The sequence below is a fragment of the Salvia splendens genome, chromosome 22 (genome assembly GCF_004379255.2).
Source record: "Salvia splendens isolate huo1 chromosome 22, SspV2, whole genome shotgun sequence".
Lineage (NCBI taxonomy): Eukaryota > Viridiplantae > Streptophyta > Magnoliopsida > Lamiales > Lamiaceae > Salvia > Salvia splendens.
In genome coordinates this window covers 24,589,852-24,604,419 of record NC_056053.1, presented here as the reverse complement: position 1 = coordinate 24,604,419, position 14,568 = coordinate 24,589,852, and the positions used below count along the sequence as shown (strand labels likewise).

General features: G+C 38.6%; 2 protein-coding genes across 2 annotated transcripts; both read right to left on the bottom strand.

Annotated features, from left to right (window-relative positions):
- Positions 1 to 1,130: 1,130 nt before the first annotated feature.
- On the bottom strand, positions 1,131 to 6,895 carry LOC121786434 (translocase of chloroplast 120, chloroplastic-like). The gene is made up of 3 exons (XM_042185069.1): positions 6,733 to 6,895; positions 2,243 to 6,369; positions 1,131 to 1,378 (listed from the first exon to the last, which is right to left on the bottom strand). Exon 2 carries the CDS (start codon positions 6,345 to 6,347, stop codon positions 2,313 to 2,315), a length of 4,035 nt encoding a protein of 1,344 aa, XP_042041003.1. The 5' UTR covers positions 6,348 to 6,369; positions 6,733 to 6,895; the 3' UTR covers positions 1,131 to 1,378; positions 2,243 to 2,312.
- A 3,944-nt stretch (positions 6,896 to 10,839) lies between these two features.
- Positions 10,840 to 14,081, bottom strand: LOC121786096 (protein NUCLEAR FUSION DEFECTIVE 4-like). Its single transcript, XM_042184625.1, has 3 exons — positions 13,486 to 14,081; positions 12,560 to 13,365; positions 10,840 to 11,527 (listed from the first exon to the last, which is right to left on the bottom strand). Exons 1-3 carry the CDS (start codon positions 13,813 to 13,815, stop codon positions 11,053 to 11,055), a joined length of 1,611 nt encoding a protein of 536 aa, XP_042040559.1. The 5' UTR covers positions 13,816 to 14,081; the 3' UTR covers positions 10,840 to 11,052.
- Positions 14,082 to 14,568: the final 487 nt, after the last annotated feature.

Here is a 14,568-nt window from a genome sequence, read left to right as displayed (position 1 = left end):
AAAATTAATTATCTACATATTAATATAATTAATAGTAATAAAATTGATTTAATTGATTCCATTCGATTTGAAATGTAGAGGTTTTATGTATATTTGTTTTGTTTTAATTTTTAATGTTACAGTTAGGGAGAAGTAATTCGCTACTTACTGGTACTATTATTTTATCTTAAAAATTAAAACACTTCAAATATATATGTGGCAGAATATGCAGTAAACTAATCTAATTTTAATTTTGTATGTATGATCTTATGACAATATATTAAGTTATAACTCTTAAAATATAGTTAAATACTACTAGTATTAAACAAAATATTCTCAAAAGTCAAAACTCTCTCATGTTAATATGCATTTTGTTTTATCCAAGCCTCCTAGCTCAACTGGTTGGGAAGGGAGGCAAGGATATGGCGCCATCCAGGAGGTCCTGAGTTCGAATCCTGGATGGCCCAACTTGGGATTAATTTCCCTGTGGGCCCAAGGCTTGTTGCCTTGGGACTTTGCAAGCATACGTGCCTGGACCAGCCTGAGGGTGGTCTACTTTCAGGCCTGGACCCGCCTGAGGGTGGTCCGCTTACTCTCACGAGACCCGTCTGAGGGTGGTGCAGCAGCTAGTTCGTGGGACCACGAGGGAAAGGGAGAGGCCGATGCTTGGCCTGGACCCGTCTGAGGGTGGTGCAGCAGCTAGTTCGTGGGACCACGAGGGACAGGACGAGGCTAGTTCGAGGGACCACAAGGGGAGGGAGAGGCTAGTTCGTGGGGCTGGAAAAGGCTGGTTCGCTTACCAATGTATCTCGAACTCCAATGTGTGTGTAGGTGTGTGTGTCCGATGTGTGTGTGTGTAAAAAAAAATAATAATAAATATGCATTTTGTTTTTGTGATAAAATTTTATAAATTTATGTTATTGTCAGTGACTCAGTATATATGTAATTAATCAAATAAAAAAATAGGGATAAAGTGTGGTTCAACTTACCATTTACAGCTTTTCACATAGTATTAAGGTGAAAACAAATTTTATTCACACATCACATCACATCACATCACATCACATCACATCACATCACATAGTAAAAACTACTGTAAAAAAATGAAATTTGACATATTTATGTACTAGTACTAAAAATTGGACAAATAATTAGATGCAGCACCTGATTTTATATGAAGACAATATCAAAGTAAACACACATAAAATATATCCTCATTTAGTTGAAACAGCTACAAAATTCTGAACTAAAATAAATCTCAAAACAATACACCATTAATGAAAAGCTAAGTTCTTCAAAGTAACCTAAGAATGTGGAGTCTTTCTGCTCAGGACAAGCACAGCTTCTCGAGCAGAAGGCGAATTCCCGGTTCGATTCTGTATCGATTTCTTCTACCTACCTGCAGAGCAAGAAGGAACTATCAAGAGCTTGGATTGAGAAACAAAAAATAAGAGAGAGAAGAACAAAGAGATGCATGAGATGGACATGATTGATTTTTACACCCGATTTTTGTCATTTTGAAATGTATGTCTCATTTCACTTTTACTATACTCTTTCCGTCCCATACAAATAGGCTAGATGGGGATGACACGGGTTTTAATACGTAATTGGTAAAGTAAGAGAGGAGGAGAAAAAGTGGTTAAAATAATGTTATGGATGATGACCATAAATGATAAAGAAGACAAAGGTTTCCATAAATGGATATTGAATATTTCTATGGGATGGACAACAGAGGAAATTCGGCTTATTTCTATGTGACGGAGAGACTATATGGTAGTATAAGTCACACACTCCATTAACACATTTCACTCACATTTTCATCTTTAAAATGTGGGACCTACATTTTACTCATTTCACCCATGTTCCTTCGAATTTCTTAACACCCGTGCCGATTCCAAATGGAACAAATAATGACATGAGAAGAGATTCTATGCACGACTGAAGATGGATTACAAAGAATAAAACATTAGATTTTAACAGATTAGAGCGCTTTGCAATAGATTTACAGAGATACAACAGCTCCTTAGGTTAAGCAAAACCATTTAATCTTTTGATGAACGAAGCAACGATGAAACATCGAAAATTTGCTTCTTTTTTCCTTAAAATAGGCAAAACAGCAGGATCATGTCATATCCAAAAACATCATAACACCCTATTAATTTAGAAGCTAATATAAGTGGTCAAATTTAATCAATTATCGCGATGTATGTCAGGAACCGAACAACCAAACATGCATAGCTATGAAAAGCATGAGATGTTGTACCTATGTCGCATGCTGATCTTGCGATGTGTACGTCATGAGAGAAGCTATCTTCGTCTATCCGCTTTCATCCTTAAGCGTACTGCGATTGTTGAGAATAGCCCAACATCTTTTTTGCCAGTGGGACTAGGGCGACTAATACTATCTGAAGCTGCTCCGTGCTGTTGACCTTGAAGCTAAACTGTCCCGAGCCCTTGTTATTGATATTGAAACGACAAAACAAATTTGAATGCCGGCCAATAGGGATCTGCGTCTGGGAATTACATCCTATAGCAACATCTCCATGCCAATCCATAATCGAAAGTCCAAAGGTTGATAAAAATCGTCCCAAAGGATGGTCTTTGTCCCTCAGGGTTGCCTCCAAACTACCACCATACGCGACCTCCCCTCGACCATAAATACCACCCCCAGACACAACAATCTGCCCGCGCTTCCCAATTATCAATTTATCTTCCAACTTCAGCCCACCAGTTACAACATCTCCCAAAACAGTAGCAGAGATACCAGCAGTTGCCTTATTTATTCTGTGGTTGCTGAATCTCGTCTCACTTCGTAGAGTATAAGCATAGTCCTTTCCAAGAGATTGCATATCGAACCCTAGAGATGTTGCTTTTCCTTTTCCATGCTTCACCGAGCTTGCAAATTCCATTTGAAGGTTCGCGTCCTTTTTGTCCTTCGAAATGTGACCAGAGAAAGATATTGGGACCTTCTCCTTGACCACAAATAATCTCTCGACATTTATGCCATCGTACCCAATGTCGTGATCCCAACCATTGGGTTCTAGGACAGCCCTCACAAGCCAGGGGTTCGAGGAATCAAGAGAACGATACCTATGTGTCGGATTATCAGAATCAAACGAAACGGGTAAGGCCAAGTCTGGCATAGGAACGGGTACAGATGCAGCAGCAGAGGTCTCTTCTTCGCCATTGTCGCTATAATCAGAAGACATATTCTTAGCTTCTTCCTGCAATTTCTTCATCATCTTCCGCCGCATCCTCTCTTCCTTGAGCTGCTTCTTCATGAAAAGTTTCTCTCTATATTCCAATTCATCATAGTATGCCTTTCTTTGCACCTTACTAAGCTTGTCCAGCTGAGCTTTAGACAGCGGTTTGAATGGAGGCAATTCATCGTATTCCGAATCTTCTTCTTCGTCTGAGCATTCATCTAAACCATCATCTATATCATCATCATCCGCATCACCAAATTGCTCGGAAGGAAGTTTAACTTCAGGTCTTGATTGGAGAATAGATGAAAGAAGATACGGTAACGGAGGCGATCTTGTTCGCGGGGCGAAAGGCCTCCCAGGAGGCGTATCTTGTAACTTCAGGAGCGTATTTGCTTCAGCAAGGATTTTTGAAGCAAACGACAGAAGCAACAAGTGCGGCTTCCAGACCTGACCATTGGGCAACACCCTCTGCCCGGCTCGGTTAGTCCTGCAAGCTGAGTGGTTCTCAACCAAAGAAACGGGATTCATCAGCCGCATATCTCCCGCAGCTTGACGTACAGCTTGCTGAACAACATGCGACCTCTGAGTCACAAACATATCATAACTTGTTGCAGTGCCATTGGGCCCTTCAGGCGGAGCAGATGCAGCATGAGTCAGTACGACAATGGCATTGAACCAGATAGACGGTCCAAATGTTTCTGTAATTGTCCGCAGCAATGGCATATCACCAAAATCTCTGCTTTGCATGTCCAATCTATCCAGATACAAAACAATATCAGGGGGCGTTTTCTTGATAAAATTTTTGACCGAACGAAGGATTCTTTCATTTTCACGTTGGTCTGACCAAGAAGGCAGAAGTCCAGGTGTATCGATCACACGTACCCTGATTCCTTGCACAGTCCCGACAATATCCTGAACTTTCTTTGTGCCTAACTCAAAAGCATCGGTCCCAAAATATACCTCGTCAAATATGGAATTAATAGTTGCGCTTTTGCCAACTCCTGATTTCCCAAGAACCATGATTGTGCATGTAAAATCCAGGGGTTCTTGTCCGGCTGCTTCAAGCTGCTCGGCCATTGCACTCGCACGATCAAAGCTAAACGTAGCACCACGTCCCCCACTTCTCCCATGGAGCTGTTCGGCCAAGCCCAATCTGTACAAGACCTGAGCCACAACAACATTATGTGGAGTCTGACCAAGTCTACGTGCAAGACGTAGAAATTTGACACGAATCATCTGGAGCTTTTCACGGGTCTCATCATACTCTTCAGTTTCCCCATTCGTGGGATCCTCAACAAGTTGGTTCTGCGTAGCAGAAGCAGCTCCATTTGCCCGGGGCTGCTGTACTACCCGAGAGCTGGGTTCCAATAGTGGTGCAGCACGGCCAAGGCCAGCAGGACGAGCAGGAGTTGCAGAGTTACTGTTTGTAGACGAAGTATCAGTTGCGGACCTATGGTTCTTACTTTGAGGAGTAGGTTCTGACAGCGGATTATTATGCCCAACCCCAGAACAATGAGTAGTTACAGATTTGGTTGAGGAGGATTTGTTTGCTGCAGGTTTAGGCTCCTGACCTGCAATTGATGTATTATCCCGAGTAACAGGTTCCTTTACTTTAGAAGCATCCTCAAAGCTGGCTGGACGAGCAGGTGAAAAGTCGGCTGTGGAAGAATTTCCAGCAGATGATAAGATATCGATACTTGGTCTGACTTCCTGTTGTTTATTTCCAGACAAAGATGCTTCCAGTTGTTTATTTCCAGACAAAGATGCTTCCTGCTGTTCATCTTTATTCCCCGACAAAGAAACTTTTGGCTTTTCATCTTCCTTTCCGACCTGTTCTGGTCTTTTGTTAATTTTAGCAGACACTTCAGCACTATCATTGCTAAGATTTGGCCGAGGATGACTAGAACCTTTTGCTAATAACTCAGGTGAGCTGGATTGAGGTATAACTTCTGCTATCTCTTTGACGACGTTGGAATCATCAACAGCATGCAAGTTAGTTTCAACTACAGCACTTTCTTTAGCATTATCAGAATCTGAAGTACCCGAAACTGAAGTATAATTTATTTCTTTCTGATCCACATGATGAGTTTCAATATTATCAACTTGCATCAATTCAACATCTACCATCTTCGGTTCAATGGTCTCAACGTCTTTGGGATTGGCAGAAGAAATACATAATTTTTCCTCCGCCTCGTCCCCAACCTGATACTCTTGAGCATGCATAATACCCGGTACAGCCTTCTGTTGATTGTCATGAGCATCAGTTTCAATGGACTCAGACTCTAGCCTAATGACAGCTTCACTTTCAGTTACCCCATTTTGATCTTTAATATGATCCACTGATATCTCACGAATATGATCTTCCTGTACATCAACAGGTTCATTCTTCACGCTTTCATGATCCAAACTGCCTACCAAATCCTCATGGCCTGAGGTACCATTTTCATGATTGCAGGAAGAAGCACCTTCTAATTTACTGCCATCTGGAATTTTTGTTATCGTGGCAAGAGATTTCTCAACTTCAACCTTCTCAGAGTCGCCCTCGGCTCTGATTACCTCATTAGATTCGGAAGTTTCTGGGTTCTCAGGAATCAATTTTTCTCTATTGTCCGCATCAGCATCATTCGCATCTCCAGAAGTCAAAGCTTCAAGAAAGCTTTTTTTCTTATCTGACTGGCCATTCTGAAGGTCTTGATTGGACTTCTCCAACTTCTCATCTTCACCAGTAATGACAGACAACTCAACAATTTCTTTATAATCACCATCCTCGACCTCATGGCCATTATTCTCAGAAAAAATCGATCCATTCCTTTCACCAGTCAAAGCTTCCTCTCTAGCAGTTTCCCCATCATCATGATTTTCCTCACTCGTTAAAATATCAGGATTGGCAGAGACACCACTCATAACTGTAAATTTATCCGGATTTCCTTCCAAAGTCCCTATAAATTCAGAATTTTCCACATCAGTATTTAACTCATCTCCTGCACCACTGATCCGGGTTTTGGCCGCAACATCCTCTTCGATTACTCCATCATGAGAGCAGTTCGATCCACCCAAACTCGAACGAACATTTTCCTTCACACTAGGCTCCAGACAATCGTTGTTTTCGCCGTTCCTCTCCTCTAGCTTGGCATCCTCTGCAATGCCAATGCCATTTTCCATCACAGAAAAAACCCACAAAAGCCTGAATAAAAAGATTAACTATTTTAGCATTATTTCATCACACTGAGCTCATATGCAATCTGTAGCCGAACCAGTAAACCTAATTCACTCGGATTATCAAAAACCTAATCATTGGGAATGAAACAAAGTTCAAACATAGAAATCGCATCAAAACCCCCAATCCCAGCACACTCTAAATCACAACCAATAAGAAAAAAAACAGAAAAAAAACACCTATTTGCAAATCAATTAATTCTTTACTGCACAAAAGAATTAACGATAAACATATCTACATAATGAATCTTAACTAGGGTTTAGCACGTTTTGATATCAATCAAAACATAATCTAAAAAACATAAAAATTGCACGACATTCAACAACTCACCAGGCGTCTGGATGTGGAGGGAGGAGGGAGGGAGATTGACACAGAAATAGCTAATGAGGGAGAATGAGAGCGAAAGCAATCGGATTTGGGATAAGAAGAAGAAGAAGAAGAAGAAAGGAGATTTTTCCTGTCGCAGTCGGCAACATTTATAAAGTAGCGCGGAGACGTTGAAGAGTTGGGCGATAATTTGATGATACGAGAATATGACATTAACGAGTCATTCGGCTAAACGGGTTTGGTCGGATCGATACCTACGTCGTTCTTATGATTCATAGGTAGCTAGTTGCACTACAAAGTTACGACCCTAATTAATCTTATTTGATTCGGTGGTATCTATATCGTTCCTATGATTCATGGGTAGCTAGTTGCACTACAAAGTTACGACTCTAATTAATCTTATTTGATTCGGCAGTATCTACATCGTTCCTATGATTCATGAGTTCGATACCTACGTCGTTCTTATGATTCATAGGTAGCTAGTTGCACTACAAAGTTACGACCCTAATTAATCTTATTTGATTCGGTGGTATCTATATCGTTCCTATGATTCATGGGTAGTTAGTTGCACTACAAAGTTACGACTCTAATTAATCTTATTTGATTCGGCGGTATCTACATCGTTCCTATGATTCATGAGTAGTTAGTTGCACTACAAAGTTACGACATTTGATTCGGTGGTATCTACATCGTTCCTATGATTCATAGGTATCTAGTTGCACGACCCCAATCAATCTTTTATTTGATTCGGTTATAAATAAGTTAGATCAATGCTTACTTCAACTTATATTTATTAGGTGAATATTAGATTATGTTCTACCAACGGACTACAAAAATCTCATGCTTTTTAATAGGCCTCATTATTCAACCAGTTCAGCTACAATAGTATAGAAGTATAGAACCAACTAATTAACTGATACTAACAGCAACTATAATTGGTAAAATTTGAGCTAATTAAATTGTCAATTAATCAAATACCCCATATAACGGTTTATAAATGGTTGTTTAAGCTGATTACCCAAAAAATAATTACATTGAAATGGCTAGTTGCACTACAAGGTTATTATCCCAAGTCCGAACCGACTTTATACGATTCGATTATCGACTAACCGAATACTTATTTGTTAATTCTCTAATAAATAAATAAATAAATTTTAAAAAAACATTAATTGTATAGAAAATCATGAGATTCACCTCCTTTCGAACACAACTCATAAGTGATAAAACACTATATATACAAAATTGAAATACAATTTTTATTTTTATTTTTATTTTTATTTTTATTTTTATTTTTATTTTTATTTTTATTTTTATTTTTATTTTTATTTTTATTTTTATTTTTATTTTTACTTTTACTTGCCGTAACATGTAATGTATTATGTATATGTCTCCTTGTGACGAGGGCAATCAATTAATTACTTGTCTGCCATGTTACACTGATTATGATGGATATATTCATTATGAATATTGAATAGCAACCACAAATACATTTTTGGGATTTTCCCTTTGTTGGAAATGGGTTAACATAGAACCATATTTGGAATAGATAGCGAAAACAAAATTAAAGTAGTAGTATAAGGCATCATTTTGATTAATTATGGAGTATAAGATTGAGTATATTATGATTATTATAATGTTAAGTAGAATCCAGTAGTAGTCAATCTTCGTATAATGACAAATAAAATTAGTTTTGATTTGTAAATCTTTCCATTTCTCTTGTAACAAAATTCACTTCCTATAATTTTTGGGTCAATTCAATCTCGGATAATTTCAAAATATGTTAATTTTAAGTAATACGAAAATGAGAGTAAAGTAGAGAAGTTGCTTCAATCATACATTTTGTGTAGACCAAAAGGCAAACATGTGGATAATTTCACTTTCTCACATCACTCCATTTTACTCGTTTGCGATTTGTCACTCTCTCACAATTTGGCTCTTTTACCTTGTTTCATGCTATCATATCACCTTAATTTAGAGAATGGACGTGTCCGAGCATATTAAATACTGCATCCGTCCACAAAAAATAGGATTATTCCATTTTTATCCCATACTTTAAAAAAATAATAATAAATAATTAAAGTGAATAGAAAGAAAAGTAAAAAAGAGAATGATATATAATAGCCCTATTTTTCTCTATATTATTCTCTCTTTTACTTTTTTTCCTGTTCACTTTAACTATTTATTATCATTTTTTCAAAACGAGGGAAAAATGGAATAGCCCTAATTTTCGTGGACGGATGGAGTTTTACAAAAAAAAAATATGTGGTTACTAATTATTCATTCAGATCATTCAAATTCAAGTTTTTATATCCTCATCGATTTAGAAAATACACGTGCAATAATTCACCATCAACTTTTGAAAAAAATATCTTCTAAATTAGATGGATAATAAATACTTAGGTGGACTTAATCGGCTAAGCAATAAAGAATATGGGCCAGGATGAATAGCAATATAGCATATACGCCAAGGTCCAGGAATAGATATTGGGCCTGTTTTAATCAAAATTCAGTGTTTTATTTATCAGAAGATAATTCTAGTATAAGATTTACTACTACATATGGTATCTGGATATTATTTGTATCATCGCTCTCGTTTAGTCCACGTTATTTTGGTTTATAGTACTCCCTTCATCTCATAAATGTTATCATGAGATTTTTGGAACTGTTGTTTTAGTGTGTTAAACTAAAAGGGAAAAAATATTTTTATATATTTCGTGGGAGATATGATGATAAATACTACCACAGTCCACAAAATAGACCAGTTTTACCATTTTAGACCGTCCACTAAAATTAGATCAATTTCTAAATTGGAACGTTTTAAATGTAGATCGGACCCCATAATCCATTCACACTACTTCTCTCTTAATTTTTGTTTCTTTTCTTTCCTACTATACCAATTGAACATTAAAATCGATGTTATACATAACTATGTTTATTTTTAGGCATCGTTTGGTAGCTATGTTATGTTTTGACTAGACATGATACGAACATTGATAGTTATCATAGTTTTGGTTAGTTAATTTATCTTGATTGAGTGTTTGATAGCTAAGGATAATTGTTTGTTATCCTATTTAGATACTTGGTACAAAAGTTACAAATATAGATAAAAATGAGTATTGTCAATATTACCCTCATTAATTTAATTTAATGATTAAACTATCCTCATGTTACCTTAATTTTGGGTGATTGGGTGATTTGGTGATAATGAAAAGAACCCAAGCATACAATTTCTTATTATATAAAATGCTAAAAATAACATGTATCATAATTTAAATTTGTTAATTTTATTTTTTTATTATATGTATATGAAAAATATCCAAGCATATCATTTCTTATTATATGAAAATGCTAAAAATTAGATATTAAATAAAGATCATTACAAAATTTTTTACTTTTATTTTTATTATACTATATTTTATGTATATTAATAATACTCAATATATCATAACTTAGCATGACTCAATTTACATTAATTATATAAATAATTATATATAAAATAACTCTTGTTTTACTATATTATTGCACATCAATAATTACATTAATTATTATTTGTTATATTAAAATATAATTAAAGTATGTATGTGTATAAAATATAATGTATATAAAATTGATGGGTAAAATTGTATTTTTCCTAAAAGTAACTAGGTGGACTAGATATGTAACTTAGGCAAATGAGTAGTTACATTGCTACTTGCAACATTGGCTTTTGAGTGGGCTTCGTCCGGGCTAGATACAAAACACGGGTCAGGTAGATTTATAACATAGCTACCAAACACACAACTTAACCCGGTTATGTACAACTCATTATCTAGTTATAACATATCTACCAAACAGTGCTTTAGTTAACGGAGATAGTATACAAAATCATTAATATAGTATATTTGATATTGAAGGCGATAGTGATTGAAATGAAAGCAACGAAAAGAATCACTATCATTTATTTGAGATGGCTTGGTTAGATCTTGGAAGATATTTTGTATGTTACAGAAAAGTATACTATTCTTTAAGAAAAATTGTCATGTGTTGCTATCATGGGTAAAACTTACTTAGTTTAATCAAATAGAAGTAATAATATATTGTGCATGGATCATTTGATTGAAAAATATCAAATAGAAGTAATAGTACATAGAAGACTGATTTTTTGCGTCGAATTAGACGCGATACAAAACATGAAATTTTCTACATTACATGAAATTGAAAACCACAAATTTTAGTAATATAGGAGTATCACATTTTAGTAGCAATACCAAAAACTAACGCACAAAAAAATTTACAATAGAGACTAAACTTCCCAAATAGCCATCTCTCTCTATCTCTCTAGGCTTATTGAACAATATCAGATGAAGCTTTCTCACATTTCCTGCTAGCACAAATCTTGGCATAAACCGATTTAGTTCTTATAGACAGCAGCGCATCAAGGCCGAACCCAACGACACACGTGACCGCCATAACCACAAACACGAGCCGGTAGCAATGGGCGCCTATGCACGTGTTTCCGCCCCCGGCTGTGCTCGTCGCCTCGGCGTCGTAGAGGAGGCCGGCGAGCAGGCTGGAGAAGAGGAACGAGCCCAGCGGGAGGTTGAGGGTGAGGATGTTGTACATGAGGCCGAAGTACTTGAGGCCGAAGAGCTCCGACGCGGTCGGGACCGTGACGGCGAGGCGCACGCCGCTGCTGATGCCGACCACGACGGAGCCCACGTAGAGCGATCCCGGCACGGCCATGGCCAGCACAACGTAGCCAACTGCCATTAGAATCTGTGAAGCTGCATTCCAAATTGGCCTGGGTGTTCCAGCCCTCCTACACTTGTGATATTTTCATCAGTTTTTTTATTACTTACACTATAATGTAATATCATGATCAAATAAAATTATAGCACCCATAATATCTCATTCTATTATAAAACTAATATATCAGTGAGTCGTTATACTAACTTTTATCCTTAAAATCAGCAACCCGACATAGTACGGCGACGGGCAAAAAATTTACTATGATTTGAGATGGTGATTGAAATAACTTATCCACTATTCGATGCATTCATGAGTCTTATATCAGAAGGAGATAACATAAAAATAAAGGGGGAGGGACTTTTTTGGAAAGAAAAAGAATATCAAGGTGGATCTTCATAATTTTCCCTTGTCGGCCGAAAATTTTAAGATTTTTTTAAAACTCAGTACTCTCTCCGTCCGTTGCACTATTTTATTTCGCATCGTCACAAACTACTTACACTATTTATAATATAAGTTAAAATTAATATATTTAATTAATATGTTAGATTAAGCTAAGGGCGATGAAGTAGTATATTGTGAAATTACAATTATAACCCCTCATTAAACTGCAAACCATTTCTATCTAATGAATGCGCCACATCAAAAATTATACTCTTAACTCAATCTCTCATTCTTTTTTGCCCATAAAGATTTAATAAATAATAGCTCCCCCAAAAAGACAAAATAAACTTAATGAAGCATAAAATTTATTCCTTCACGCGTTAAAAACACAAAAGATGGAGGAAAAAGAGCAACGAAAACGCCAAATTCACAAAAGGTAAACCAAATATTATTGTATATGTCTCATTATAAAGTAGATTAAACCTTTTTCATTTAATTTAATAAAATAGGTGAATAGTAATATATATTGCGCATGGAACCATATATATGGTCAAATATGAGTAGATAGTATCAAAAATATCAATGTCACGTTCCTAAATCCAGCCCATACCATACTTATTTACAGTGTATATTCACGAGTTAAAAATAAATATAAGAGGGAAAAAAATAAAAATGAAACTTAATAAGAAAGCTGACGTAATATAACAGAATTAAAACTTACTTGATGCAGTATTCGGAAACCGACCCGGATAAGATCCGACCGAAAAATCCCCATATGCTTGTGAGCGAAACGAATATGGATACATTCGCATACCCGAGAGCCAGACCCATTTGCCCGAGATTATTTACAACCGAGAGACCGGGTCCCACCCCACACAAAAACGACCCGAATAAGATCCAGAAATCCGCGGTTCTCATCGCCTCGCTAATCGTGTGCTCTTCCCCCACCACCGGCCGCCTCTTCTCCGCCGCCGCAACCCTCTCCACCTCCGGCGCCTCCACGAGCAGCGGCTCCGTCGCGCTCCGCTCCACGTCGGCGGATTCGCGATGAGAAGAGACGAAATTCTTCGTGAGGAGGTAAATCGGGATGAGGAGAGGCGACGCGAGGAGAATCAGGAGAATCGCGGCGAAGAATTGCGAGAATAGGCGGCCGTGAGCGCCGGTGATGTCGAATACGAGGAGGTAGATCGCGATCACGACGGCGATTACGTTGATTACGCCGAAGAATTTCGTCTCCTCCCCTTCCTCGGATGCCGTCTGCGACGGCGGGATCTCGCGGAGGAAGACCATGGCGGAGAGGCAGACGACGAGGGGGACGACGGTGAGCATCATCAGAAACTTCGCCGGATCGTCGGCGAAGAGCGCGGAGCAGATGTCGGTGAAGATGGCGGTGCTCAGGCCGACGTAGCCTTTTAAGATCCCCGAAACAGGGCCGCGATTCTTCCGGAAATTGCGAACGCATGTCACCAAAACCGCGGTGTTCATCCACGTCGTGCTGTTTCCGCCCATACAGAGGAAGATACACATCTGCATCGGAATCAATTCGCGGTCAAAAATTGGGGATCTCAGTTGAATCATCGAAATTAGGGTTTAATACGAGTAATGAGTGAAAACAGAGTTTAATACGAGTAATGAGTGAGGAATTACCGCCCAATAAGGTAGAGGCTGGATTCGGCCGCTGACGACGAGCCATTGAACGCCACAGCCGACGAAGCCTTCGACGGAGCCAATGAGGAGGATGACGGCGGTAGGGAGGCGGTCGGAAGCGAGGCCTGCGAAGATGCCGAAGGCTTTGCCGGCGTCTTTGGCGAAGGAGAGGCTGTTGAGCTGGAGCTGAGTCAGTCCCATGAGTGTTTTCAGAGCGTCGGAGTAGTTGGAGAAGGTGTAATTGTTGGCGGCAATGGCTTGCACCCACACGGCGGTGACGAGGCCGAGCCATTTTGCGGCAGGGGACGCCGGCGAGAGATTTACACCCATTGAGAAATGTGTTTTAATTTATTTTTTTTGGATATGAAAGGGAAAAAAATAGCCAAGCGTGAGGTCGCTGTTGTGCTCGTGCCGACCCCACGACGTGCTCTCTCATGCCCTGCAGGAGAGCGCGCTCATAGTCATTGAGAAGGACCATTGGCACATGAATAGTGAACATCATGTTTCGAAGAAGAGTATGGTTGTGGTTGTGCCCATTGGCAGACCCAAAGAGAGAGAGTGAGAGGCTTAGAGCATCCACAACCGTACTCTTGCCAGCGGCATGGTTGTGGGCCCGGGCGGTACTATACATGCCTGCTCTCTGGCAAGAGCACAACACCCACAACTGTGCTCTTCCGCAAGGACAAGCACAATTAATTTAAAATTCAATTAAACAATAACATTTTCATAATTAAATCCTAAAAATGAAAAATTACCTAATTAAAATCCTAAAAATTAAAAATTACATAATTAAAATCCTAAAAATTAAAAAAATCACTACTCGTTGCCGAATTTCGCCCACATGTGGTTGATTAGGTCTTCTTGTAGTTGATTGTGGATTCGAGTATCGCGCATTGTGTGTCTTGTCTCGATCCTCTGGCCAACCGTCGTATGCTCGCCTCGGCGTGGGGGAGACCTCGCTGTTGAGCTTCCGGCTTCGTCCTCGTCGTAGAAGCTAGCCGCCCTCGGCCCTTCGTCGGCTATAATCATGTTTTGAGTGAAGGTTGAATGTGTTGATAGTTTGTATAAGAATTATGAATGAGA